The 27,853-nt window shown below is 64.0% G+C and overlaps 3 protein-coding genes across 11 annotated transcripts in view; 2 read left to right on the forward strand and 1 right to left on the reverse strand.

The window, feature by feature from the left end:
* The window catches only part of LOC110467579 (DNA repair protein RAD51 homolog 1), a 346,458-nt gene that overhangs the window by 60,938 nt on the left and 257,667 nt on the right, over positions 1 to 27,853 (forward strand). The window lies entirely within an intron of this gene.
* On the forward strand, positions 371 to 19,007 carry SPTB (spectrin beta, erythrocytic). 6 transcript variants are annotated; one of them, XM_085581301.1, is made up of 36 exons: positions 464 to 526; positions 2,868 to 2,945; positions 3,850 to 4,047; positions 4,122 to 4,273; positions 4,450 to 4,623; positions 4,733 to 4,824; positions 4,901 to 4,981; positions 5,073 to 5,188; positions 5,383 to 5,495; positions 5,575 to 5,762; positions 5,844 to 5,961; positions 6,321 to 6,479; positions 6,561 to 6,863; positions 7,008 to 7,158; positions 7,250 to 8,117; positions 8,193 to 8,330; positions 8,410 to 9,169; positions 9,262 to 9,464; positions 9,541 to 9,631; positions 9,704 to 9,850; positions 10,361 to 10,624; positions 10,757 to 10,972; positions 11,060 to 11,149; positions 11,244 to 11,519; positions 11,882 to 12,012; positions 12,262 to 12,466; positions 12,548 to 12,922; positions 13,063 to 13,307; positions 13,388 to 13,526; positions 13,599 to 13,683; positions 13,778 to 13,974; positions 14,060 to 14,169; positions 14,447 to 14,528; positions 17,144 to 17,313; positions 17,392 to 17,565; positions 17,637 to 18,020. In XM_085581301.1, exons 3-36 carry the CDS (start codon positions 3,900 to 3,902, stop codon positions 17,995 to 17,997), a joined length of 7,122 nt encoding a protein of 2,373 aa, XP_085437427.1. In that variant the 5' UTR covers positions 464 to 526; positions 2,868 to 2,945; positions 3,850 to 3,899; the 3' UTR covers positions 17,998 to 18,020. The 6 variants fall into 6 exon arrangements, with proteins under 6 accessions (XP_085437425.1, XP_085437427.1, XP_085437426.1 ...); XM_085581299.1 differs by lacking the exon at positions 2,868 to 2,945 and having other exon boundaries at positions 371 to 526; XM_085581300.1 differs by lacking the exon at positions 464 to 526 and having other exon boundaries at positions 606 to 2,945.
* On the reverse strand, positions 18,961 to 27,201 carry PLEKHG3 (pleckstrin homology and RhoGEF domain containing G3). Of its 4 annotated transcripts, XM_085581311.1 has the most exons (16): positions 27,123 to 27,201; positions 24,296 to 24,609; positions 24,107 to 24,207; positions 23,939 to 24,008; positions 23,811 to 23,857; positions 23,564 to 23,714; positions 23,244 to 23,378; positions 22,949 to 23,131; positions 22,639 to 22,731; positions 22,470 to 22,556; positions 22,324 to 22,357; positions 22,134 to 22,241; positions 21,901 to 21,972; positions 21,772 to 21,810; positions 21,376 to 21,650; positions 18,961 to 21,139 (listed from the first exon to the last, which is right to left on the reverse strand). In XM_085581311.1, exons 2-16 carry the CDS (start codon positions 24,569 to 24,571, stop codon positions 19,586 to 19,588), a joined length of 3,225 nt encoding a protein of 1,074 aa, XP_085437437.1. In that variant the 5' UTR covers positions 24,572 to 24,609; positions 27,123 to 27,201; the 3' UTR covers positions 18,961 to 19,585. The 4 variants fall into 4 exon arrangements, with proteins under 4 accessions (XP_085437437.1, XP_085437436.1, XP_085437435.1 ...); XM_085581310.1 differs by having other exon boundaries at positions 21,772 to 21,972; XM_085581309.1 differs by having other exon boundaries at positions 21,376 to 21,558; positions 21,643 to 21,810; positions 21,901 to 22,241.

Here is a 27,853-nt window from a genome sequence, read left to right on the forward strand (position 1 = left end):
GAGGACACCTGGGGCTAGCTGAGGGATGCCTGGGACTAGCTGGGGGGCATCCAGGGCTAGCGGGGGATACGTGGGCCGGCCGGAGGGGATGGCCGTGGACCCCCGCCGGTGTCGGCGGGGCGCTGCCCCTCTCCGCAGCCTGCAGGGGACGGTGCCGCCGCCAATGATGCTGCCGCCAATGGTGCTGCCGATGCCGGTGCTGCCGGTGTCGGTGCTGCTGCCGGTGCCGGTGGCGCTGGCGGCCGGGGGGCGCCGCTGTGCTGCATTGCGGGGCGGGCGGCCCGTCCCCGTCCCCGTCCCTGCGCCCATCCCCGTCCCCGCCCGCCCGGTCGGCTCGGCCCGGCCCTCCCGGGGGGAGCGGGGCTATCGGGGCCGGGCAGCGCCGCCGGCTCCGGGTAGGAATGTCCCTGCGCGCCCAGATAATGTTATTTATATCGCGGTGCAGGGCGGCTCCGCTCCCCCCGCCCCGCTCCCGCACCGGCCCCGCCGCCGCCGCCGCCGCTCGCCCGCCCGCCGCCCCGCGCAGGTGAGACCCCGCGGCACCGGGATGCGCCGCTCCGGGGAGCACGGGAGGCACCGGAGGACAGTGGGAGGCGCCGGTCCCCGGGGACACGCGGAGCCGGGGGGGGTACCGGCAGGCGCTGGCCGCCCCGGGGATACCGGGTGGGGGGTGCGGCACCGAACACCGGGCGCGGTACCGTGCGGGGACGGTGGGCACGGAGGAAAGTTTGGTGGTGAGGATGAAGAGCCCTCCGGGGAGCCTGAACCCCCTTTTCGCCTGCGGCGGGGGGTCTGCCGTCACCCCGTGTCCCTCGGGGCTGCTCTCAGGAAGGACGAGGCGGGCGAGTGGCGGTGACTTTCTAGGGACACCCTGTGGACAGCTCGGGGACGGTGTGGGGACACCCTGGGGACACTTTTTCTGGGGTGCCAACCCCTGGAGGGCTCCCCACACTAGTCCTTGGTGCTCTCAGCACTGTTGGGACGCGGTGGAAAAGCCGAGTCCTGAGGATGTTGGTGGGACACATCACCCAACCCACTTCATCCCCCAGTTTTTAGCAACTGGGCAAACTGGAGGGTTACTAGGAAGGGTTTTTGGGGTGCCGTGCCCTTGGTCCCCCTTGTCCCAGTGCCAAGAGGATTCTCATGGGTGGGTGTTAGGCTGGGGGAATTATTACCCTCACCCCAATAACCTAGAGGTCCCCCAGGCCTGATTTCCCAGCTTTTCCCTTTATAAATCTCCAGCTCCCAAATCAGGGGACTGGGGCACCCTGGAAGACAGTGGCAAGCACAGGAGACTCAGAAAACCCTGCTGGGTGCCAGCATGGCCCCCCACGGAGCATTTTATTGCTATCATGCGGTTTTTGGGCATTGTCTGGTGATTTTAGGGTACGGGGGGGGGCAGCTTTTAAGAAGGGAGCAGGGCTCGGCTAGCGCCGTGCGCAGGGGAGGCCTATTTATAGCCAAAAATGTCTGTGGAGTGTCAGCACGTGTGCGTGTCACCGGCTTGGGTGACATGGGACAGTCCTGGCACGGCCGGCATGTGGCCCTGGGGAAGCCCAAATTCTCCTGGCGGGTGGGAGTGTGGCTGGGGAGCCCTGGCTGGGGCAAGGCATCGCTGCCGGAGGAGCTGTGCCGTGCCCTTCCATGCCCAACTGCCCCGTGCTGTGCCGCGTGGCCGTGCCGAGAGGAGCCATCTGCTCCCGGCCCTGGCCCTGCACCTGGCAAGCAGGAGACTGTTGGGGGGCTGGGGGATGCCCTCCAGCTCCTGCCCCTTCCCAGCCAGAGTGTGGCTTCTTGTGGTCATGGGGGAGATGCCAAACCCAAGTGTTTTGGTAAAGTGGAGCAACGGGAACATGCCAGACTCTGGGTGGCAGTGATGGGGCAGAATTTTGGGGTGTTTTGGGGGATTCTGATGAGTTTCTGTGCACTGCAAATGGGCTTGCTGGCAGCGTGCTGTGGCTGTGAGGGATGAGCCAGAGGGGGTGCCATAGGTGCTAGGTGCCAACCACTGCCCCGGCCACTCTTGGGGTGTGGGGGGACATTCCCTATGCCCGGCGGGGGGACTGTGGTGGTGGCACAATGCCAGCCCCTCACCGGGAAGTGCTGATTCACCGAGGCGAGCCGCTGGCCGGGGAAGGCGATGCTGCCCGGGCCACGGCCGCAGGATGCTGGCGGCGAGGCCAGCATGCTGGCATTCCCAGCTTTCCGCACGCTGAGCGGCAGGAATGACAATTCCCGAGTGGCGGGTGCTGGTGGCGGCGTGGCTGTGGCAGGGAGGGATGCTCAGAAGGCGCCGGAGTGGCGGAGGGAGATTTAAAGGGTGGGTGAGCGCCCGCGCTCAGAATGCTCCCATGGGCCTGATGTGGCTCCCTTCGGCGTCATCTCTTCCACCTCCTCCTCCTCCTCCTCCTCCTCCTCCTCTTCCTCCTCCTCTTTCTCCTCCTGGGATGCTCACAGCCATGGCCCCACTGCCGTGTTGTTTGGGACACAATCAGAACAAAGGTCTCCTGCAGAGACCCGACACAACTTAGCACACCCAAACTGATGGCAGTCCCTGAAGTTTTGGGGGCAAAATCCCCAAGTTTGGTGTCCCAGAGGGCTCTCCTGCTGGGGTGAGCTGGGTGCTCTGGCAGAGGCACGGAGTCACAGTATGTGGGGCTGCAGGTCCAGCTCCATCACCCTCCTGCCTGCTCTGGTACACACCGACATGGCCCTGCACCCACGCGAGTGCCTGTCGTGTGTGTCCCATGCACACTGTGGTGTGTTCCTGCACGTTCTTGCTCAGGCATACAAACTCTGGCACATTTCTACTTGTCCTTGTTCACCTGTGCACGCTCTGGCGTGTCCCTGTGTGTCCTTGCTCACAGGCGCACTCTGTCACACTTCTGTATGTCCTCGTTCACATGTGGATGCTGTGACAAGTCCCTGCATGTCCTGGCTCACAGGTACACACTCTGCCACCCTTTTCCATGCCCTTCCTCACACTTACACACTCGGGTGTGCTCCCGAGTGTCCTTGCTGTGCTGCCCACACCCCTGCACGCTCCTCCACATCCTTGCACACTCCTAGTGCCTCCAGGTCCAAGCCAAGGCCCTGCCTGTGCCGCCCCGATTAGGGTGAGGAGTTGGGGTGTGGCACAGCCTGGGCCGCCCCGATAACCCTACCAGGGGGGACATGGGGGATGCCCGGGACATCCGAGGAGGACCTGGGGGCCCATGGGTTGTCACAGCTCACAGGATTAGCAGGGATTTGGGACACATGGGGTTCCCCCTGGCACCCACTACTGAGAGCTCTATGCAGCTCTGGGTTGCTGGAGACGTCCTGGATGTGTTGCTGGCTGTGGGAAGCCCCAGGCCATCTCCGTGCACCCCTCAGGGGCCCCAGCCACCGACAGCTGCTCAGAGGCATTTTTAGATACCAGCCATGTCCTATCTGTGTCTCAAATGTCCCCGGGGGTGGGTGCCCCCCCACTGCCAGCAGCTGTCACCCACTTTCTGCCACCAGTCCTGGCGAAGCCCCTGTGCAGTACAGGGGTCAGGGTGGGAGTGAGCAGCAGCCCCTTCCCTGGGGGCATCCAAGGATTGGGGGGACACCTCTTGGGACCTAGCCTGGAGTCTCATCTGGGCAGAGGGACCTGGGTGGGGACGTAGCACTGTAATTAGCCATTCGCACAGCTCAGCAGGGTCCTGAAGCGGGCAGCTGCCAGGTGCCCCCCCAACACCTGGGTGGGGCGAGACTAAATCCCTCTGAGCAGCTTATCCTGAGGCTCTGAGCCACAAATCCCCACGTGCCGCAGGGCCAGCGAGCCACAGCGGCTGTACTGATGCTCACGGTTCCGCTGTCGCCCAGGGGCCTCTCACCGGTAGCCGACGGCCACCGGGCCGGGGCACACTGGGACCATGACCTCAGCCAATGACTACGAGCAGCTGGAGCTGCAGCAGCAGTACAGCCGCATCAATGTCCGCTGGGACGCGTCCGACGATGAGCTGGACAACGACAACAGCTCCGCACGGCTCTTTGAGCGCTCCCGCATCAAAGCCCTTGCAGGTGGGTGGCAGGTCCCCTTGGTCCCACCTGGGTTGTCCCCACTGTCGGTGACTCCATTCCTGCTGTCCCTCCAGATGAGCGGGAGGCCGTGCAGAAGAAAACCTTCACCAAGTGGGTGAACTCGCACCTGGCACGTGTCACCTGCCGCATCTCAGATCTCTACATGGACCTCCGGGATGGGCGAGTGCTCATCAAGCTGCTGGAAGTGCTGTCAGGAGAGCTTCTGGTAGGAATCCCATCCAGCTGGAGACCCTGGGACCTGCTCCCTGCCATGGCAGGCTACACCATTTCTCTTGGCATTGGCCAAAGTTTGGGGTGGCAGCATGGGTGTGGGGGTGCCCCTGGGCAGAGCTTGGGGTACCTGGTGTGGGAGGGAGGGTGCTGAGCACTGTCATGCCCCAGCCCAAGCCCACCAAGGGCCGGATGCGGATCCACTGCCTGGAGAATGTGGACAAGGCGTTGCAGTTCCTGAAGGAGCAGCGGGTGCACCTGGAGAACATGGGCTCCCACGATATTGTGGATGGCAATCACCGCCTCGTCCTTGGCCTCATCTGGACCATCATCCTCCGCTTCCAGGTGAGGACAGGTGTTTTGGGGCATCCCTCTGCTCCACACCTCAGTCCTAGGTGAGAGCCATCATCCATGGAACTGCTGTTCTAACCCCAGAATGTCCTTTTGCTCCCAGATCCAGGACATCATTGTGGAGACACAGGAGGGCCGGGAGACGCGCTCTGCCAGGGATGCACTGCTGCTCTGGTGCCAGATGAAGACAGCAGGGTAGGTAGTGGGACCCCCATGTGACCACATCAGGTTTTATGTGTCCAGAGAGTGACAGTGACACCCTGTATTGTAGGTACCCCCATGTGAATGTCACCAACTTTACCTCAAGCTGGAAGGATGGGCTGGCCTTCAATGCCCTCATCCACAGGCACAGGTAGGTGCACAGCAGCAGGCACCAGGGTGGCAGTGGCACCAAGAGATGTCCCACAAGTTTGTCACCACTGTCTCGTGCCCTCTGTCCCCAGGCCTGAGCTGGTTGACTTCCAAAACCTTACCAAATCCAATGCCCGGCACAACCTGGAGCATGCGTTCAGTGTGGCAGAGCGGCACCTGGGCATCACCCCTCTCCTGGACCCTGAAGGTGAGGCAATTGCTGCCAGTCCTCCTGCCTCAGTTTCCCCTGGGACATTTCCAGGCTCCATGGAGCACAGAGAGGTTCCTAATACAAGGAAGGAGGTCCTGGGTGGGCACAGGAAGGACCTCATGAGGCTGTGGTGGCCTGTGAAGTGGGTTGAGGTTGGGTCAGGACTGACGCCTCTCACTCGCACTGGGCAGATGTGTTCACGGAGAACCCTGATGAGAAGTCCATCATCACCTACGTGGTGGCCTTCTATCACTACTTCTCCAAGATGAAGGTGCTGGAGGTGGAAGGAAGACGCCTGGGCAAGGTAGGGAACGCCGTTGAGGTGGTCGGGAGTGTTCTTTTGGGGTGCTGGCCCCTCATGCTCATCCCTGGTCCCGCCACAGGTCATCGAGCATGCCAAGGAGACGGAGCGGATGATCGAAGGCTATGGGGGGCTGGCGTCCGACCTGCTTACCTGGATTGAGCAGACCATCGCTTCCCTCAACAGCCGCAGCTTCGCCAACTCGCTGGCTGGGGTGCAGCACCAGCTGCAAGCCTTCAGCACCTACCGCACTGTGGAGAAGCCCCCCAAGTAAGAGCCCCCTGTTCTCCATGCCTGTCCAGTGGTCTGGGGCACCCAAGGGTGCCCAACACTGAGCTCTTTCTGGGGCAGGTTTCAGGAGAAGGGCAACCTGGAGGTGCTGCTCTTCACCATCCAGTCACGGATGAGGGCCAATAACCAGCGTGTCTACACCCCACACGAGGGGCGCCTGGTCTCTGACATCAACAGGGTATGGGCTCTGTCTGCTGTGGTAGTTGGGGGCTGGCTGGCTGTCTCCTGTGGTCCAGTCAGGTCCATCTCCTGGGGGAAACTGAATTCCTCTCTTGGGGCAGATTGGGTCCATCCCCAAGCAGTTCAGGTTCTTGAGCAGGCTGGGATGGGTCCTGGAGCAGATTGAGTCTATCTCCTGTGGCAGTTCAGGTCCATCCCAGCACATGCTGAATCCATACTGGGACAGGATTGATCCATCCCATGGCAGGTTGTGTTCCTCCACCTGGGGGTCATGCTGGGGTTCACCAGCAGAGCAAGACATAGGAAGTGGGGGATGTGGGATACGGGTGCCACATATCCGGTGCCACCTTCCCCCAGGCCTGGGAGCAGCTGGAGAAAGCGGAGCATGAGCGGGAGCTGGCGCTGCGCAACGAGCTGATCCGTCAGGAGAAGCTGGAGCAGCTGGCACGGCGCTTTGACCGCAAAGCAGCCATGCGGGAGGCCTGGCTGAGCGAGAACCAGCGCCTGGTGGCCCAGGTGAGGAGGGGAACACCCACCCCACAGACCCCCACCCTGGGGAGCTCACCAGAGCCTCACCACAGGCTCTGTGCCGGGCAGGACAACTTCGGGCAGGACCTGGCAGCAGTGGAGGCGGCCAAGAAGAAACACGAGGCCATTGAGACAGACACGGCTGCCTACAGGGAGAGGGTGCAGGCCATTGAGGCGGTGGCCAAGGAGCTGGAGCTGGAGGGCTACCACGACATCCAGCGCATCAATGGTCGGAAAGACAACATCCTGCGGCTCTGGGAGCAGCTCCTCGAGCTGCTGGCTGCCCGGCGCCAGCGCCTGGAGATGAACCTCACCCTGCAGCACCTCTTCCAGGAGATGCTCCATTGCATCGACTGGATGGATGAGGTCAAGGTGAGCTGTGGACATTGGGTGTCATCATGGGTGTCTTTGTCTCACCAGGTGTTAGTGGGAGTTCACTGGGGAGGGAGATGAGATGTTGGGGTGCTGGTGCTGAGTTTTGGGTGTCAGTGCAAAATGGCTGAGGGTCTCCTGCAGGTGAAGCTGGCATCTCCTGAATCTGGGAAGCACCTCCTGGAAGCAGAGGAGCTGCTGCAGACCCACCGTCTGCTAGAGGCTGACATGGCCATACAGGCAGAAAAAACCAGGGCCATCAGCGCTGCCGCCCTCCGCTTTGCTGACGCTGAGGGTAGGTGTGCCAGGACACCCCTGCATCCCTGGCGTGGCCAAGGGAAAGCAGAACATTGTCCTGACGAGCACCCACCCTGCTTCCTACCCAGGCTATCGTCCCTGTGACCCCAAAGTCATCCGGGACCGCGTGAGCCACCTGGAGATGTGCCGGCGAGAGCTGCAGGTACTGGCAGCGCGGAGAAGAGCCTTGCTGGAGCAATCCCGCTCCCTCTGGACCTGCCTGTGGGAGCTAGACGAGGCAGAAAGCTGGATCAAGGAGCAGGAACAGCTCTACTCCTCCCTGGACTTCGGGAAGGACCTGCCCGGCGTGCTGCTGCTCCAGCGCCGGCACGCTGCCTTCGAGGCCGAGCTGCGGAGCCGGGGCGGGCGGCTGGAGCAGACCCTGGCGGTGGGCGAGGGGCTGGCGGCCGCAGGCCGGGCGGCCGAGCAGCTGCGGGAGCGGGGGGCGGCCGTGCGGGCGCTCTGGGCGCAGCTGGAGGAGCTGGCGGCGTTCCGACGGCGCGGCTTGCGGGAAGCCGAGGGCTTCTTCCAGTTCCAGGCGGAGGTGGAGGAGCTGGCGGAGGGGCTGCAGGATGCCCGCCGGCGGGCGGCCGCCGAGGAGCTGGGCCAGGATGAATCCCGCACCCTTGTCCTGCTGCGGCAGCACCAGGAGCTGCTGGACGAGCTGGCGGCCGCCCGGGAGCAGCTGGACAGGCTGGCTCGGCAGGCCGAGGGCTTCCCGCCGGAGCTGCGTGCAGGCCCCGAGGCGCAGAGCCGGCTGGCGGCCCTGCGGGAGCTGCACGCCGAGGCTGCCGCCCTGGCCGAGCGCCGCGGCCGCCAGCTGCAGGATGCCCTGGACCTCTACACTGTTTTCGGGGAGAGTGACGCCTGCCATCTCTGGATGGGCTCCAAGGAAACCTGGCTGGGAGAGCTGGAGGTGCCGCAGGCGCTGGAGGACCTGGACGTGACGCAGCGCAGGTAGGAAGGAGCCCCCGCCGTGGCGGTGCTGCCGTGCCCTGTCCTGAGCTGTTCTGAGCCTGGACGTTCCCACAGGTTGGACGGGCTGGAGCAAGACATGGCCACCGTGGCTTCCCAGATCGCCGCAGTCAACCAGGCAGCTGATGGGCTCCTGGCTAGCGGGCACCCCCGGAGCCCCCAGGTCCGGCAGTGCCGGGAGCAGCTCAACGAGAGGTACGGTGGCGGCGATGCTCGGGCCGGTGGGTGCCGCGGTGCCGGCGCATTCCTCGCCATCCCCGCCTCTGTCCCGCAGGTGGGGCCGGTTCCGGGAGCTGGTGTCGGAGCGCCGGCGGGCGGTGGGCTCGGCACTGCGCCTCCTCAACTACAACCTGGAGTCTGAGGAGACCCAGAAATGGCTGCGGAGCAAAGCCCGGGCGGTGGAGGCCACGGCCGAGCTGGGCCGTGACCTGGCCGGCGTCCTGGCCACCCAGCGCAAGCTCTACGGCATCGAGCGGGAGCTGGCAGTGGCCCAGGACCGCCTGGCCGCCCTGCGCTCCCAAGCCGAGCGCCTGGCCGAGGAGCGGCCCGAGGCAGCCACGGAGGTGGCCCAGAAGCTGGCGATGGCCACCTCCGCCTGGGACGAGCTTCAGGCGGCCCTGGCAGAGCGCGCAGCGTCCCTGGGGGAAGCCGGGCAGCTCCGGAGTTTCCTGCAGGACCTGGATGACTTCCAGGCGTGGCTCTTCAGCGCTCAGAAAGCCGTGGCGGCCGTCGATGAGGTGCCGGCGTCGCTGGGGGAGGCAGAGGAGATGCTGCAGCGGCACGAAGCTGCCCGGCGCGACGCCGAGGAGCATGCGGGAGCCTTCGCCGCCTTGGCGGAGGCGGGGGAGCGGGTGCTGGGGGGACAGACGGACCCCGAGTACGAGGGGCTGCGGCAACGCCTGGGTGGCGTGAAGGACGGCTGGGCTGCCCTGGGCAAGATGGCAGAGGCTCGGAAGCGCTTCCTCACCCAGTGCCGCGACTTCCAGGAATTCCTTCGCGACACCAAGCAGGCGGAGATCCTCCTCACCAAGCAGGTGAGTGCTCAAGCAATGTCCTTTGGGTCTCTTGGCTCACAGACACCCCAAAAACGGGTGATCATGCGCTGATCCCTTGCTGTGCCCCTCAGGAGTACACGCTGTCCCACCTGGAGCTGCCCTCCACACTGGAGGGCTCGGCTGCTGCCCTGCACCGCTTCCAGAACTTTCGTGCTGGTGTGGAGAGCAATGCCAAGAAGGTCCCAGAGGTGGTGGTTGGTGGCACCAAGCTGGTGGCTGAGGAGAACATCTTTGCTGAGAAGATCTCTGAGAAATGCCGAACTCTCCAGGAGCGGTGAGTCCGGCACAGGGATGGGTGGGCAGAGTGAGGGCAGCGGGACTGATGCCGCACATCCATGGTTCCCTGTCAGGCATGGAGCTGTCATGGACAAGGTGGAGGAGGCAGCAGGTTTGATGCAGGACAACCACGACCTACAGACCTTCCTGCAGAGCTGCCGTGAGGTAGGAATGCAGCATGGCTGGTGGCATCTCTGGGGTCCCCACTGGCTGCACACTGACACCCTTTCCCTGCAGTTTGATGCCTGGGTGGATGAGAAGATGCTGATGGCTCAGGATGTCTCCTATGGAGAAGCCCGTGGTCTCCACAGCAAGTGGCAGAAGCACCAGGCATTCATGGCTGAGCTGGCACCGAACCAGAGCTGGCTGGAGAAGATTGAGGCGGTGGGTGCCAACACTGTGATCAGAGAGGGGGAATGAAGATGGGGAAGAGTCTGGAGCATGAGGAATTGCTAAGGGAGCTGGGAGGCTTGGCCTGGAGAAAAGGAAGCTTGGGGGAGACCTTCTTGTTCCCAATAACTCCCTGATGGGAGGGTGCAGCCAGTTGGGGGTTGGCCTCTGCTCCCAGGAAACAAGGGAAAGAGAAGAGGGAACAGCCTCAAGGTGCACCAGGGGAGGTTTTGATTTGATATCAGGGAAAATTTCTTCAGGGAAAGGGTTGTGCAGCCCTGGCACAGACTGCCCATGGTGGTAGAAGAATCCCCATCCCTGGAGGGCTTTAAAAGCTGTGTGGACATGGCATCTGGGGACATGGGTTGGTGATGGCCTTGGCAGTTCTGGGGGAGTGGTTGGACTCGTCCTGAGAGGTTCCATGACTGGAATGCTCCCAGCCTGCTGCATGGGTGAGATGTCCCTGTGCCGCAGTGACCACCCACCTCTCTGCTGTTGCCGCAGGAGGGGACGGAGCTGGCCACGCGCAAGCCGCAGTACGGCACGCTGGTGACGCAGCGGCTGGAGGAGCTGCGCCGGCGCTGGGCCGAGCTGCGCAGCGCGGCCGAGGACAAGGGCCGGCAGCTGTTCGAGGCCGAGCGCTCGGCGCTGTACGCCCGGAGCTACGGGGAGCTGGAGAGCTGGCTGGGGCGGGCGCAGGAGGAGCTGCGCCATGCTGAGAAGGTCAAGGACCTCACCGCCACCAACCTGCTGCTGAAGAGGTTGACGGTGGGTACTGGCACCTCATAGGGTCCTTTGGGAAGGGGCAGGAAGTCCAAAGTGATGAAGTTTGTTCCCAAATGGGACTGGGGTTCTCCATCTTGGCTCAGATCCCTAACTCACATGGATTTGCCCTGCCAGAGACTGGAAGAGCAAGTGAGAACGTGGATGAAGGAGCTGGAGGAACTGGGGTGGCAGGGCACCCCTGGTACTGGGGATGTGCCAGATACCACCAGGCAGGAGCAGATGCTCCGGCAGCGAGTCCTTGAGCTGCTGGAGCCACTGGAGAGGAAGAGGAAGGAGCTGGAAACTGCCAAGGCCATGTACCAGCTGGGGCGGGATCTGGAGGATGAGACGGTGAGTGTCCTTGCTGTGGCAGGGGCTGGGCGGGCTGAGGGTACTCATGGGTGCTGCAGGGGGCTCAGTGGGTGCTCCTTCCTGCAGCTGTGGGTGCAGGAGCGGCTTTCCCTGGCAAGGTCCACGGATCACGGCACCGACCTCCCAAGCGTGCAGCGCCTGACCAAGAGGAATGAGGTGAGCCTGGGTACTGCGGCAACAGCCACCATCCCAGGTGGTCCCTTGGGATCCCCATGGGTGACTCTCACTGTGACTTCCCTCCTGCCGGCAGACAATGCAGAAGGAGCTGGCGGGCCATGCCCCCCGCCTGGGCGAGGTGCTGAGCCGGGGAGAGGCAGCGGGGAGCGGTGAGGAGCCAGGCCCAGAGCTGGCAGCACAGGCGCAGGAGCTGCGGGCACTGTGGGCGACGCTGCAGGAGGAGGCAGCCGCCCGGCACCGGCGCCTGCGGGAGGCTGAAGAGGCCCAGCAGTATTACCTGGATGCTGACGAGGCTGAGGCCTGGGTCAGCGAGCAGGAGCTCTTCATGGGACCTGAGGAGAAACCAAAGGTGAGGAGTGATTCCGTGTGGTGCTCCACACTGTGTTTTTGGGGGTGTGTTGGGGGAGTCTGTGCTGCACTGGGCCGTGCCTTGCTGGGATGCCCAGTGTTGAACCAGGCAGTGCCATGCTGTTCTGTCGAACATCCTCCACATGTGACACACTATGGTGTGTCCTGCTCTTATGTGTCGTTCCTGTGCCATTACACAGCACCCATCCCATTCTATGCCATGCCCCACTGAGCTCACCATTGCTCCCTGTGGCATCAGATGGAGACAGGACATTCCCGTAGGGCAGGCGCTGAGTCTAGACCCTAGTCCCTGTCCCCCAACCATGCCAGGTGCTGATGGCACCGATGTTTTCCATGCCATAGGATGAGGAGAACTGCTTGATGATGCTGAAGAGACATGTCCGGCAGCTGCGCTCCATCGAGGACTACGGACAAACCATCAAGGAGCTGGCGGGGAGGGCGCAGCAGCTGCTCTCTGCTGGCCACCCTGAGGGGTAGGTGCTATGCCACATGTCCCCTGCCCTTTGGGGCAATTCCGTGCCCTCAGCACCGTGTGGGTGGGGGGCTTGGCTGGAGCTCTGGCAGTGTCAGCTGCTCCAGTTGGGCAGGGAGGTGGTTGGAGAGGGATATGGGGAGCCCAAAGCGGGTCCTTCACCCCCAGCCCCCCTGGATGTCAACACGGGTGGGTCGGGGACATTTTTTCGTGGGTGAGAACTGGGTGTCTGTGTGCCGGGGCCGCGCAGGGAGCAGATCATCCGGCTGCAGGGCCAGGTGGACAAGCACTACGCGGGGCTGAAGGAGGCGGCCGAGGAGCGCCGCCGGCGCCTGGAGAACATGTCCCACCTCTTCCAGCTGAAGCGGGAGGTGGAAGAGCTGGAGCAGTGGATTGCTGAGCGCGATGTGGTTGCTTCCTCCCCGGAGATGGGGCAGGACCTGGACCATGTCATGGTGAGAGTGATGGTGTGGATGAGGTGGTACTGGTGGGTGGCTTGAGGGGGGCGACTTGACTCTTCTCTTCCCTCCATGCAGCTCTTGCGGGAGAAGTTTCGTGAATTTGCACGGGAGACAGGGAACGTGGGGCAGGAGCGTGTGGACCGGGTGAACCTGACCATTGAGGACCTCATTGATGCGGGGCACATCGAGGCAGCCACCATAGCTGAGTGGAAGGATGGGCTGAACGAGAGCTGGGCCGACCTCTTGGAGCTGATTGACACCCGCATGCAGCTCCTCGCTGCCTCTCATGACCTCCATAAATACTTCTACGACGGTGCTGAGCTGCTGACCCTCATCGCCACCCGGCGCCAGGAACTGCCCCAGGATCTGGGCGAAGATGCCGGCACAGTGGAGGCTTTCCACCGCATGCACAATGCCTTTGAGAGGGACCTCCAGCTGCTGGAGGCACAGGTGAAGCTCCAACCTCATATGGATGCCAGCACTCAGCATTCTCTGTGGTCTTGTGGAAGGTGTCCCTACCCACACTGGAAGGCTGGGCTCAGTGGTCCTTGAGGTCCCTTCCAACCCAAGCCGTTCTGTGGTGCGTGCAGGTGCAGCAGTTTCGGGAGACAGCAGCACGCCTGCAGACTGCCTATGCCGGGGAGAAGGCAGCTGGAATCCAGGAGAAGGAGCAGGAGGTGTCCCGAGCGCTGCAGGAGTTGCTGGAAGCGTGCAGCGGGCGCCGGGCACGGCTGACAGACACAGCTGACAAACACCGCTTCTTCAGCATGGCACGGGATCTGCTCTCCTGGATGGAGAGCACTGTCCGGCAGATTGAGACACAGGAGAAACCCAGGTATGGATGCACCCAGTGGGCACCCGGGATGGGACATGGAACCGATGGCACCACTGACCCTGGTGCCTCTGTGTCCTCAGGGATGTCTCCTCAGTGGAGTTGCTGATGAAATACCACCAGGGAATTAAGGCTGAGGTGGATGCTCGGGGCAAGAACTTTACCAACTGCATCGAGCTGGGCAAGAAGCTGCTTCAGCGCAAGCACCAGGACTCTCCAGAGGTGAGGGAATCAGGGATGGGGGGTGGTGGGGTGATGCCATCTGGGCCACTCCCTAACAGCATTCCCTCACAGATCAAGGCGAAGCTGGTGGAGCTGGTGGACAAGAGGAAAGCCATGATGGAGACGTGGGAGCAGCGCTGGGAGCGGCTGCGGCTGCGTGAGTGTGCTGGGGGTGCCGGGAGGAGCGTGGCAGTGCCGGGCGCGGTGGGGCGGGTGGTCCAGGGGCTGAGCACTGCCCATCCCTCCCACAGTGCTGGAGGTGTGCCAGTTCTCCCGCGATGCCTCGGTGGCTGAGTCATGGCTCATAGCTCAGGAGCCCTACCTGGCCAGCAGCGACTATGGGCAGACGGTGGATGCGGTGGAGAAGCTGCTGAAGCGGCATGAGGCTTTTGAGAAGTCCTCTGCCACTTGGGAGGAGCGCATTGCCGCCCTCAGGAAGCTGACAACGGTGAGAAAGGCTTGGGATGAGGCCTCTGCCTGCCCTGACACAGTCTCCCCCCCATCCCTTACCACCTTCACTCCTTGCCTGGCAGCTGGAGCTCCTTGGTGGGCGGTCTCTGCGTGAGGGGCTGGTGCGGGATGGGACGACGCGCTCTGAAGCTCCCGACTACTGCCTGGATCTGGATGGGGAGCTGGAGGCTGGGTAAGGGATGCCACCACCATCATTCCATGTGACCAGGGACACTGTTTCCACATCCCTCTTCTCAAACCATTAAGGATGTTTTGTAGCATTAAGGGGCTTTTTAGCAGTTTGCCTTTTCCAAGCAATAAATTAATGCTGATGAAGAGGAGAAATGAAGGTCAAGCCTCACCTTGACAGGGCTTTCATCCCTCAGGGGGGACAGGAGAGCAGCAGCCAGCCCCATCACTCTTGGATCATGTCTAGGATAGGGATGGTGACCGACTATCTTCCTGTGCAGGTCGGAGGAGGAGGAAGAAGAGGAGAAGAAGGATGTGAGCATACAGGACACTTCGCTGCCCACCACGGATGGACCAGAGCCGGTCAGTTCTTGAGTTTAGCTTTTACCTTCCCCGACGACCAAAAAGGTGTCCCTGCATGCAAAAAGGTGTCCCTGCATGTCCCACAGCTCCTAGCACCCCCTGCAACCAAGACCTCACTGTGTTGACAGATCCTCACATCCCCAACCCTCACCTTGTCCTTGCCTTGTGTTGAATAAATGTTGAATGACCCCAAAAAGGCCGGGTGGGCAGAGGGGTACTGCAGGTCCCCTTTGCCCCAACTCCTGGGGTGACATGAGGGGTGGCATCCATGGTGTACGTGTGTGTCTGGGATCCATGCAGCAGCCAGAGTTGGAGTGTCTGCCCTGGGGCCACCGTGTCACCCCAAGGGACATCATTGCTGTACGGGACATCCTCACCCTGCGGGGCATCGTCACCCTGTGGGACATCATTGGAACCATGGAGGACATCAACACCCTGCAGGGAATTTTCACCCTCTGGGTCATTATCACCCTCTGGAGCATCGTCACCCCAAGAGACGCAGTCACCATATGGAGCAGTCACCCCATGGGGCACTGTCACTCTGTGGGGCATCATCACCCTGTGGGACGTTGTCACTCTACACGGCATCAGCCCCTGTGGGGCATTATTACACCCTGCAGCATTGTCACCCTTCCAGGCAGGCATCACTGTTGCCCACAGGGCATTGTCACTGTGTGCCAGCCCCTGTGCTCGCTGCCGGCTCTCTGCTCCTCCCACATGCTCTGCCTGTGCAGGGACATGATAGCTCTGTGTGGCTCTGCCTGCTTGGGGACAGGAACTCCTTCTGTCTCTTCTGCCTGCCTGGGGACATGGGCATCTCCTGGCTCCTCAGGGACCAGATCACTCTCCTTTGCCCGGGGACAGGATCCTTGAGTGCCTACATGGGAACAAGCTCATTTGTGCCTGATCAGGGACATGGGGATCTTCTGGCTGCTCAGGGAGAGTGTATCCCTCTGCCTGCTTGGGGACATGGCCATTTTCATCAGCCTGGGGACAGTAGCCCTCTCTACTTACTGCCAGCCTACTCAGGAACATGGGCATCCTCTGGCTCCTTGGGGACAGGAACTCCTTCTGCCTCTTCTGCCTGCTTGGGGACTTGGGCATCTCCTGGCTTCTTGGGGCAAGATCATTTCTGCCAGCTCAGGGACATGTGCATCTTCTGGCTACTCAGGAACAGGATCCTCTCTGCCTGCTTGGGGATACGAGTGCTCTCTGCTTACTGCCAGCCTGCTCGAGAACATGGCCATCTTCTGGATCCCTGGGGACCAGATCACTTTTCCCTGCGTGTGGACAGGATCCTTGGGAACCTACCTGGGGACAAGAATGTTTCTGCTGGCTCGGGGACATGGGCATCTCCTTGGGGACAGGGTCCTGCTGTCCCTTCTGGGGGACATGGGAATCTTCTGGCTCCTTGGGTACAGGGTGGTCTTTGCTTCTCAGGAACACAGACACTTTTCCCTGCTTGGGCACAGGGTCCCCCCTCTACTTGAGACATCTCCTGCTGCCTTGGGAACAAGATAACATTCTCCTGCTTGGGGACAAGACCCTGACTACACATCTGAGGACAAGATCACTGCCTGCCTGGGGACATGGGCATCTCCAGCTCCTTGGGGACAGGGGCCCTGGCCAAGCCTCCCCTGTGGCACACAGCTGGATGGGCGTCCCCTTCATCAGGCACCACTGATGCCTTGAGATGATGGCACTGATGCTACAGTCCCCAACCAGACCTCCCACTGTCCCCATGTCCCCTAGGCTGGTGACAACACTGAAGTGGTTCCCAGGACTGCTCCTCTAGCTTGGTTCAACCTCATCACCCCAAATCTGAGGAGACACTGACACCAAGATGGGGGGCTGCCAGGGCTGGCCCATGTCCCAGCCTCTCACTGGGGTCTTGCCAGCAGCCACTAATTTTTGTGTACTGCAGCTGGTGGCTTAACTGGCACTGTGCTGAGGGTCCCAGCTGATTGCTGGGGTCTTCCCAGTACCCACCAGTTCCCACATACTGGAGCTGGTGGGGTCACCAGCATCGAGATCTAGGGATCTTAAGGCTGGACCCTGTCTCAGCCACCCACTGGGGTCCTCCCAGTAACCACCAATGCCTGCACACTGGAGCTGGACACGTGGACACACACACACGTTGACACAACACTGGAGCATGTCCCAGATGCTCACTGGTGTCCTCCCAATATCCATCAGTTCCCACACACTGGATCTGGTGGGTCACCAGCATTGCACAGAGGGTCCCAGGGCTGGACTCACTGCAGGATCCCAGAAACTCAGTGGGAGATCACATCTGGCATGGGGATGCTGAGCTGTCCTCCCAGCAGTCACCAGTTGCCACCTATCGGAACTGGTGGGGTCATTGGCATCCAGCCACTCACTGGGGTCCTCCCAGTGACACCAGTTCCCACATTACAGAGCTGGTGACGTCACTGGTATGGAGACCTGGGAGTGACCCACCCCCAGGCCACCAGACTGAGGTCCCTGACCCACTGGTATGACAGCAACCTGTGTGCCCAGTGCCACCACGGGAGGGGACAACGCCTTGCTGCAGGTCCATCAGTGGCAGTGGGTGGGTGACACTGCGGCATAACCCTGCTGTTGCCTTGCAACAGCTGGCATCGAGGACAGGTGACGAGGAGCCGGTGACACCGACCCCACGGCCACCGCGGGAGGAGCCGGAGGAGCCGGCCACGCTGCCCGCCCGTGTCAGCAGCGTCCAGCTGGAGGGCTACCTTGGCCGCAAGCACGACCTGGAGGCGGCCACCAAGCGCGCATCCAACCGGTAGGCACGGCAGCGGTGGCGGCAAGCACGGTGTCCCCAGCGGGGCGGCGTCCCCAGGGTGACACAGCGCTGGTGCAGGTCATGGAGCACACGGTACTGCGTCCTGAGGGGCGGCCAGCTCGCCTTCTTCAAGGACGCCAAGAGCCGCGCACTGGGGCTGCCGTGCCAGGGTGAGGAGCCCCTAGGGCTGTGGGACGCCCGCTGCGAGGTGCCCGCGGGCTACAAGAAGAAGAAACACGTCTTCAAGCTCAGGTGAGGGTGCGGCACCTTGCGGGGTGGCACAGTGGGCAAGCCTGGCACTGGTGTCTGTGCTCTGTCCCTAGGCTCAGCAATGGCAGCGAGTGGCTTTTCCATGGCAAGGATGAGGTGAGGGGTCTGAGGGGACACGGGCTGGCTGGGGGACATAGTGGTGGTCAGCAGTGTCCATGGGGATGTGGGGTGGCCAGTGGTACTCAGGAGACATGGGTGGTCAGAGAGGTCCAGAGAGACACAGGGTACCTCATTGTTCCCAGGGGGACACCAGTGGTGCCCAGGAGTAAATGGAGTGGCTGTAGTTGTCCAGGGGACATGGCAGTGGCCAACAGTGACCAGGGTACGCAGGGATGGTTGGGGGATGTAGTCAGCAGTGGCCAGCAATGCTCAGAGGGGCAGGGGATGGCCAGGGGTGCCATGAGGACACTGTGAGGGGCTGGCAGTGCCCAAGGGGACATAGATGCCTGTGGAAGACTTGGAGGAACTACCATCACCCAGGGGGCCCTGGGGTTGGCTGGCACTCTGTTGGGGGGCCAGGGAGGCCCCCCCTGACCACCCCTTGTGCCCACAGGAGGAGCTGCAGGCCTGGCTGCAGGGGCTGAGCGCGGCCATCATGGAGTGTCAGGGCAGCCGCGGGAAGGTGCAGAGCCTCCCCCTGCCCATCCCCCCGGCCCCCCCTGAAGCCCACCTGCCCCGCAAGGACAAGGAGAAACGCTTCAGTTTCTTCCCAAAAAAGAAATAACCCCCTGGATGGCGGGGGTGGGGGGGATGACACCCCATGTCACGCCAGCGGGGCCATGCGTGCATAAGGAGACGCGTATGCGGTGCCTGTACAGGTGCCACCAGGTGTAGAGGGGCACACGGGGGTCACGCATGGGCAGGAGCCTCCCAGCCCCCCCGCCACGAGCACACGTGTCTGTGTGCACAGTGTATATATATATATTTGTATTTATATATATACATACATTCACACGCTTCAGGCACACCCCTGTGCGGAGGTGGCCGCAGGCGCCCCCAGGCGTGTGCCCCCCATGCCCATACGTGTCCCTGCACGCACACGTCTGCACACGTGTGTCCCCGCATGCAGGTGCACCCCCGGCCCCCTCCGCACGCACGGCACAGGTGTGCACCCCACAGGTGTGCATGGACCCCCCCCAGCACCCGCATGGGGGGCGCATGGGTGCCCCCCAAAGCCATAACTCCCCCCCCGCAGCACATGAGTGCAGAGGGGGGACCCCCTGGCCCCCGCGGGCACCAACCAAAGAGCGTCAGCCCATGGGGGCCCCTCTCTGGCACCCCCCATCCCGTGCCCCCCCAGCCGGGGTGGGGGGCCCCCCTGCACCCTGCAGCTGGGCCGAGACACCCTGAGGGGGGGGCGGGCGACCACAGAGGAACTTTGGGTTCAGTTTGGGTTTTTTTTTCTAATAAAGATGTGAAAGCAAGTGGGGTGCAGCGCTGGGTGCCTGTGGAGCATGTGGAGGGGGGGCTCTGGTACTTGTAGTGGGAGATTCTTGGGGTGGCCCTGGTCCAGAGAGAACAGGGGGTGTCCCTTGTCCAGAGCAGGCTGGGAGTCCCAAGGGTGCTCTTTCTGCCAGATGGGTTGGAAGAGTCCATGGGGTTCCCCTTTTCCTGTGGGGCCATAGGGTGTCCCTTTTTCCAGGTACATCATGGGTCCATGGGGTGCCCCTTCTCCTGGACAATCTGGGTGTCCATGGGGTGCTCCTTCTATCAATAGGGCTGAGGATCCACGGGGGTTTCCCTTCTCCTGGGCAGTTTAGAAATTCCCAAAGGGCTCCTTCTTCCAAACAGCCTGGGGGGCCCTGGGTTGCCCTTTCTTCCAGGTAAGTTGAAGGTCCATTTGGTTCCCCTTCTCCCAGGCAGATTGAGGATCCACGGGGTGACCCTTCTTCCAACTAGACTTGAGGTCCATGTGGTGGCCCTTCTCCCAAGAAGGTTGGGGGTCCACGGTGTTCTCCATCCCTTGGAGTCCATAGGACACCCGTTCTACCCGTTCCTGCCCCTAGCTGGCAGCGTCGAGGGTCTGAAACTTCTGCCGCAGGTCCCTGACGAGGCCGTGGCGCAGCGGCTCGGGGCTGCCGGGGGTCTCGGGGCAGCGCCGCCGGTACTCCTCGGACGCCTGGTAGGCTTTGCAGCGCTCCACCACCGCCTTCAGGCAGATCTTCTCCCGCGTGGTGGGCGAACGGATCTGCACGTAGGCCGGGGGCTCTGGCAGCCGCTCCAGCACCAGCACCCGCTGCCCCGTGCCCAGGGGGGCTTCGGCCGCCACCCACAGCGCCCCATCACTGCTGTACCGCGCTGGCGCCGGGCTCGGGGTATTGGAGCCCCCGTTGGCCTCGGCGCTGCGGCTCCGGCCGCTGCCCCGCTCCTTCCCGGCCGGGCGCCCACCGCGGCCGGGACCCTCGGGCGCCGAGCGGCTGCGGCTCACCAGTGGCGGCCGCGGGGCACCGAAACGGGCACGGAGCTCCCGCACATCGGGCCAGGCAAAGGGTTCGGCGCCCACGGGGCTCGAGGGGCTGTGGGCGGCACGCGGGGATGCCACCAGTGCCTCGTCCTGCGGCACGGCCAGCAAAGGGGTGCTGGGTGGGGGGTCCCCATCCTCCTGTGGCGGCAGCGGGGGGCGGCGGGTGCCGGCCCGGCGGCTCTTGATGCGGAGGCTGTACTGCCGTGCCAGCTGGTACACCTTGGTGCCCAGGTGAGGGGGAGTCAGCAGCAGCTGCGGGGGTGGCCCTGGGGGTGACACCGCGGTGCCCACATCATCCTCCTCCAGGATGAGCAGTGGCTCGGGGGGCTGTGCCCCGTTCTCCTGGCACAGCTCTGGTGCCTCGGGCTGGGTGGGGGGCTCAGGGCTCTCGGGGGGCCGTGGGAGCCCATTGAGGCGGCACACGGAGCTCCGCACCAGCCCCTTGGGGATGAAGGAGAGGCTCTCGCGGCGGCGCACCCCAAAACCGGCATCGCGGTGCTCGGCATGGCCATAGTAGCTCTTGATCTTGTCGAGGAGCAGGCGGTCCCGGTTGGAGAGCAGAGATTCCCGGCGGGCTCTGACAAAGGGCTCTGGCGAGGGGATGGCACTGCGGGACTCCGCGGGCTCCGCCGATTCGAGTGGGGGGCCCCCATCCAGACTGAGGGTGCTGCCACCGTGGCTGGGGGTGCGTCCTAGGGTCCCCTCCAGTGCCAGGCTGCTCCTTCGGGACAAGCTGCCGCCACCACCGAACCGCTCGGCGATGACGCTGGCCTGGTCCAGCACTGAGGGTGGCAGGATGCTGGCGGCTCCTTCCCCCTCTTCCTCCTCCTCCTCCTCGCTGCTCAGCACCTGCAAATCCTCTGCAGCGTGCTCCGGTTCCCTGTCCCCACTGGGCAGTGCCAGGGTCCCCACCAGGGATGGGGATCTGGGGACCTTGGGGTGCTCCCCAGCACTGCTGTTAGGGGTATGGGTGCTGGGTCCCTGGGCACTCCCGGGTGGGGGCCGGGGGGTCACACTGACCTTCTCACAGCTCCCTGGCCCCCAGCTGCTCGGCCTCTTGGGTCCCTCCAGCACCCATGCGTGTTCCCCAGCCTGGACAAGACAAATGTGGGGAGTCATAAGCTGGGGGGGTCACCCAAGTAGGATAAATCCCAGCCAAGACAAGGGGCCCTGGGAGGGGGCACTGGGAGCAACACGGGGTGCCCTGGATGGTGTGGGATGTCCAGGTAGTGAGGGGGGTACCCCAGGAGTGATGTGGGAGTGCTCCAGAAAACGATCTGGTGTGCTCTGCATGCCCTCCCTGGGGTTTGAAGGGCTGGTGTAGGTACCTGCTCCTCCTGAGGCTCCAGAAGATCCCTGGACCCTGGCAGCTCCTCCTGGCAGTCCTTGCCCAAAGCCTCCTCTTCCTCCTCCTCCTCTTCCTCCGCCACCATGCCCTCAACTGCTGCCCAGGCTCTGGGGTGCTGGCGTGGCTCCCCCACTTCCAGGAGCGCCCCGTCGCTGCTGGCGTTCTGTGTGGGGGTGAGCGCTGGGCTCAGCGCCCCATGCCACGGCTGGAGGGACTGGGCACCCCAACCCACCACACCTGGCCTTACCTTCAGCCCTGCCAGCCGGGACAGAGAAAAGCAGAGATTAGTGAGTGGAGGGAGCACCCGTAATTCCCCCCATGGCCCCCAGACACCCTCTCTGCCTGCCACACCGCTGCAGTGGTCGTGCCAGCTCACCTTGCTCGCCCAGTTGCCACAGGTTGTGCTTGGTGGGCTCTGGGGGGAGGGGAGGAGACAGTGGCATCATCCCCGTGTCCCCCAACTCATCAGCACCCCGAGCCCCCTGATCCCGTCCGCTGTCCACACCCGACTGCCTGCGCCCGTGTCCCTGCAGCCGCTCCAGCAGCGTCTCCGTGTGCCCCTGGTGCTGGAAGGGCTCTGTGGGAACAGGGACAAGGCACCGTTAGCACCCAGTGCCACCCTCCCTGCAGGCTTTGGTGTCACCCAGCCACAGCTTGGCACCGATGAAGGGGTGACAGTGGGGTAGTGTGGTGGGAACACATGGGACAGCAGGAACACTGGTGACATGTGGCTCTCACCAGACTGCCGGCGTCCCTGGAGTGGCTCAGTGGCAGTGTCACCCAGGGGCTGGCAGGACCAGCTCTTCTTCAGGCGCTCAGGGCTGCAGCGGGGCAGGCGTGGGGGATCTGTGGGGACAGGGAGTGACACCAGGGAAAATGGGGACAGAGTAGGGCAGAGAGGGCATGATAGGGCACTGGTGACACTTACAGAACAGATCCATCTCCAGGATGGCTTCCTTAGCCTAGGTGGATGGAGGATGGAGACAAATGGGGCAAAGGTGAGGTACAGCTGCCCCCCTTCGCTGTGCCAGGGGGTCCCTGGTGTCACTGAGGTGCCCACCCCACCAACCTCACCTTTTGGGGGATGGTGGCGTGGTGGTTCTCCAGGATGAGCCGCTTGATGTGGTGAGTCCACACACGCTTCTCCTCCACACTCTTGGCCTGAGGGGCACAGTGAGGGTGGTGGGGTCGGGCAGGGGGTTCCGGAGTGTCCCCAGGATGACCCCCACCCCATGCCCCTTACCTGCAGGCTGTGCTGCTGCTTGCCGTGCTTGTAGTGTGCCAGGCTGAAGCACAGCGAGTCACGCGTGCTCTCAATTAGCATCAGCGAGGAGCACTGCCAGAAGAGGCATCAAAATCTCTGGAACTTCCCACCCCAGCACCCACTGGCGTCCCCTGTTCCCAGCATTCCCAAGTTCCCCCAACTCCAGCACTCACTGGGGTTCCTGGCACCCACCCTGTCCCTCCATCCCAGGCATCCACAGGAGTCCTTGGCACCCAGTGGACTCCCCCCCACCCCATCACCCTCACAGTCTCCTGTCCTTATCCCGCACCGGGATGTGGCTCTTGTAGACATAGTGGTCACCACGGCGCTTGGTGATGAGCAGGGCCTTGTCGAAGAGGAAGAGGGCACGGTCATGGCGCACCCGCTGTGCCCGAAATGTGCCCTCCAGCACCAGCTCCCCGTAGCTTGTCAGGTCCGGCCCCTTCCAGCCCAGCAGCAGCGACTGGATCTCCTGCACGGACACCGAGACAGGGTCATCAGCACCCCTGCCACAGTCCCCATCTCGTGTCACCTGGTGCCACCCACCACTGCTGTGGCGTCTCCCTGGAGCCCCCCGTGCCCACCTGCTGGCGGATGGCATGCTCGTGCTTGCGCTTCATGTCATTGATGTACCAGGCCACGCAGGTCATGGTGTCGATGGCTTCCAGCACCAGTTCGTAGTCGTCCCCCGCCTTGTGCTCAAAGTGCCTGGCGATCTCCTGGGCACAGCACGTGGCATCAGGACATGCCTGAACTGCTCCAGGCACCCAAGCCATGTCCCTGTGCCACCCCAGGTAGCCGGGCCAGATGCCTACAGCCCCTCCCTATGTTACTGCAGGCTGTGCCAGGCGCCCACACCGCAGCAGGTGCCCACACCATGCCGTGCCGGGCACCAGGCGCTCACCTGGAGCAGCAGGTGGTACTTGAGGATCCTCTGGACAGGCTTAAGCAGGTAGGCCCCGAGGGGCAGCGCATGGCGCAGCTGCTCCTGGCATTCCCGCAGGAACCGTGCCTGGACCTTGCTCCTCATGCACTCGGTCAGCGCTGCCACCGAGCTGCAGGCAGGGAGGGGGCTCAGATCCCTGCCCACTCTTGCTCACCGGTGTGCCCCCTGCCCACCTCCCTGCTCACCCGGGGTGCCCCCTACCCACCTGGGGTAGTTGTTGCAGTACTGGGTATAGATGGCAAATTCCTGGCTCTGCAGGTAAGGGAACACAGTAAGAGCCTGGTATGACCACGTGTCCCCCCAGTGTCCCCACAAGGCTCCCTGTGCCCTTACCCGGGTGACAAAGCACACGGCCACAGCCACAGGGTCATTGGCGCAGCTCTCCAGGTTTTGCAGGAGGGTGCTGGGGGGCACAGAGAGGACAGGGTGACCACAGCCCCTCACACACCCGCGGGACAGGGTCGCACCCCTGTCACCTCCCAGTGGCACCTGCTCCCCCACCTGCTGAGCTCGTAGATGTCCTCGATGTTCCCGAAGAGCGCGCTGACCTGCTCCGGTCGCAGCACTGGCTCCTCCGCATCGATGATCTTGCCCAGGTAACCCTGCCAGGCACCCATGGCAGCACCATTGCACCCCTAGACCCCACACCATGTCTGAGGGGCGTACCCCCCTGTGCCCCCTGGCACCCACCTCCACGATGCTGCGCAGGTCACGGGCGTAGGTGCGCTCTGACTCCACGATCTCCTGCACCACACGGTCCAGGTAGCTGGGCTTGGCCCCGGGACCCCCGAAAGCTGCCAGGGGGTGCCCACTGCGGGCACCCGGCCACCCCCCCGGGGATGCGTTGTTGTTGGCATTATGGAGCCCCTCGGCCCACGCCTCGGTCCTGGTGCTGGGCGGGTCCTCCATGGCACAGCCGGGTTCCGGGCTCAGGGCAGGGCGCTGCGGGCACGCAGGCACCGGCATCCCGGCATCCCCTGGCACCAGTGGGGCACAGGGTGGCTCTGGGGGGAGAATGGTGGGTTAGGGGGTGTGGAGAGCCCCCAGATATGGTTTGCGTGTGGCACCAAGGGAGTTCACCCTGGCAGCCAAACCCTCTATGCCAAGGGGTGCTAGCATCCCCCAGCCCTAAAAATCTTTGGGTACAGCACAACGGAGTCTCTGCACAGCCCACCAATGCTGCGATCTGGGAGTCCAGCTCTTCCTCATCCCAAACCCGGGGACCGCGCTGGGACCGGGTGGGACGAGTGCCTCTGCCCCCACCCACCGGGGCCGTGCGTCACCGCCGCGCCCGCGGGACACCTTCCAGGTGAGCTCAGCGCCGGCTCGCCCTTCCGGACCACCGGTGCTACCGGGATCCTCCCGTGCCACCGAAACCGCTCAGTGCCACAAACACGGTTGGGACAGCCAGAAAACAGCGGCCACTGGCAAAGCGTGTGGGAGTGTCGAGGCCACTGAGCCCGGTCACCGCGGCGGGTGGCCCTGGGGACAGCGACCTTGAGCTGGGCCACGTGCTGCGCCGGCGGCGTGACCGCCCGAGCCCCCCGGCACCCCCGGTGCCGGCACCCAACCGGTCAGGCCGGTTCCCGCCGCCGCTTCCCCACACCCACCGTGCCGCGTGGCCGCCATCCAGCCACCGCCCTCCCCGGGGCTTCCCCGAGCACGCCAGGAGCCCCCCAAAACGCCACCGCGGTGTCTCCTAAGTGGGGTTCGGACCCATGTCCCCAGCGGTGCCACAGCCGGGACCCCGGGTGCTGGTACATCCAACCGTGGCATGAGGCACCTCCTGGGCACCCCAGATCTGGGCGATTTGGGAGCAGCTCCCCTAGCCCCCAAATTCCTCACTTTTACAGGCATGGGGCACCCGGTCACAGGGTCACCTCGACCTCGGGGGAGGGAGCGGGGGCACCCAGGCGGTGACACTAGAGAGAGTAGACCCCAAGCATCCCTTCCGGCAGTGTCAGACCCCTATCCCACCCTGCCGGGGGGACAAAAGACCCCCAGGTGGCACGGAGGGACCAGACAGGACCTCCCCCAATTAACATCCGGGCGGGAATTTGTGGCTACCGCAGCTCGTCCCCGAAAGCCAACCCTGGCCATCCTAATCCGCTCACAGCACCGGGATTACGGCTCCGGTCCCACGTCACCGGGACCGCGGCCACTCTCCTGGGCCCGTCGGTCACCGTCATCCCGCCCCGGTGATCGGGGGGGGGGTTGATCCTCTTACCCCCCCAGTATCAGCTCGGTGGGCACGCGGCCGCCCACATCCCTCCCGCTCCCGCCTGCTCCGGGCGGGATTAGCTGTGACCTTCACGCCCCCGACCCTCCCCAGCTCCGCCACAGAGAACGGGCGATCGCCCTGGAGTGCCGAACGCGGGGCTCCGGTGGGTCCCCAAAACTCCCCGGTGGGGGAAACTGAGGCAGGCGCCGAGTATGTGCTGCCGGGCCGGCGGGAGGGAGGTGGGATTTCCTCTCCACCGTGGGATCACCGGCCCCGTTGCACATTCCAGCGCGGGAGTTGGGGCGCGAGGCACAGCCCACGGCGTTTTCCCAGGATCCCGGCACGGCACGGCACGCCGGGAGAGGGGCCGCGGCGCGCCAGCCCGCCGGAGCCATATAAGGGCAGGCGGTTCACCATTTCCAGGCATTTTCCAGAATCCCAGCGGCCTTGGGAGCGGGGAGGTCGCCGCCGGCTCGGGCGCAGCTGCCGCCGCCGTCGCTCCCGGCCCCGGCTGGCACCGCCGCTGCTCGGCGGGCACGGGCTGGGCGCCGGCGTTCCCGCCCGCGGCGACTCGGGGGGCTCGGCACCACGGGGGTCCCCGTGTCACGGCATTCCCGGGACAAGGCGGCACCGACCCGCGGGGCTGACTAAGCCTCTTAGTGCCCGGCGCCCATGGCGTCGCGCCGCCTAATCCCGATGGAGGGGCGCAGGACACCCCCACCTCCCACTGGGACCCCTGTCCAGGGTCACCCCGCATGCCACAGCCTGTCCTGCACCCCAGGCTAGGCCTGAGGACATCCCACATTTCTTTAGGTGCCTGTCCCGGGGGTCTGCCAGCACCCCAAGGTCCTGCTGTCCCGTGCCCCAGTATCCCCAACTCCCACTTGGTGGGGACCCCCAGCTCCTGCCTCACTCCGGGCATCCCTGGACTCACGAATCCTGCCTAACCGGGGCCCGTGGATCCTGCTCCACCGGGATGCAACGGCTCCTGCCCCACCAGGACCCACGGATCCTGCTCCACCGGGACCCACAAATCCTGCCGCGCGGGAATGCAACGGCTCCCGCCCCACCGGAACCCAGGAATCCCATTCCACTGGGATGCAACGACTCCCATTCCACCGGGCTCCTCGGCTCCCGCTTCACCGGGATGCAACAGCACCGGGACCCCCGGATCCTGCCCCATCGGGAGACCCCCTCTGGCAGGGACCCTCGGGACCGCCTCCTCCGGGGAGGACCGCCGGCTCCCCTCCCGCGGACCCCACGGCCGTGCCCCGCTCCCGCCCGGACCGGACTCACCGCTCTCCGCTACCGCCGCCGCCCCGACCCGTCCCGTCCCGCCCCGTCCCGGCCGTGCCCGCAGGAAGCGGCGGGAGCGCCCCGGGGCGGGGACAGCGGCCGCCCCGCCCGGCCCCGGGAACGGGAATGGGGACTCCCGGGAATGGGAGCGGGACAGTTATCGCAGCGAGCCCGGGCGTGACCGCGGGGCACGGTCCGGTACTGTCCCGGTCCCGGTCTGGTCCAGGCATGGTTCCGGTACAGTCTTGGTACTGTCCTGACACGATCCCGGCACAGTCCAGGTACTGTCCTGGTACGGTCCGGTCCAGAGATGGTTCAGGTACTGTCCCGGCACGGTCCTGGCATGATCCCAGTACTGTTCCGGTACAGAACTAGGCGTGCTTCTGGCGTAGTCCCGGTACTGTGAAGGCACAGTCCCGAGATGGTCCTGGGACAGTCCTGATCCTGTCCTGGGGTGCACTGAGCATGGTGGATGGGAGCCCGCAGCCACCGGGTCACCCGTGGGGTCCCTTCCCAGGGGACAGGAGCACCCGAAGGGGTCCCAGCCCCAGCCATGGGCACCCACTATTCCTGCCCGAGGGGATGCAGACAGGGACACAGACACCCATTGCCACCAGCCACGGGGTGGATGCAGGGCACCCCTCCGTGCCACGGCAGGATGGATGCCCGCGGGTGGGGCCTGCTCCCAGCGCTCCTCCATCCCACCTCAGCCCATCCATGACTGGTGCATG

The sequence above is a fragment of the Lonchura striata genome, chromosome 5, assembly GCF_050655825.1.
Source record: "Lonchura striata isolate lonStrDom1 chromosome 5, ASM5065582v1, whole genome shotgun sequence".
NCBI classification, from domain to species: Eukaryota; Metazoa; Chordata; class Aves; order Passeriformes; family Estrildidae; genus Lonchura; species Lonchura striata.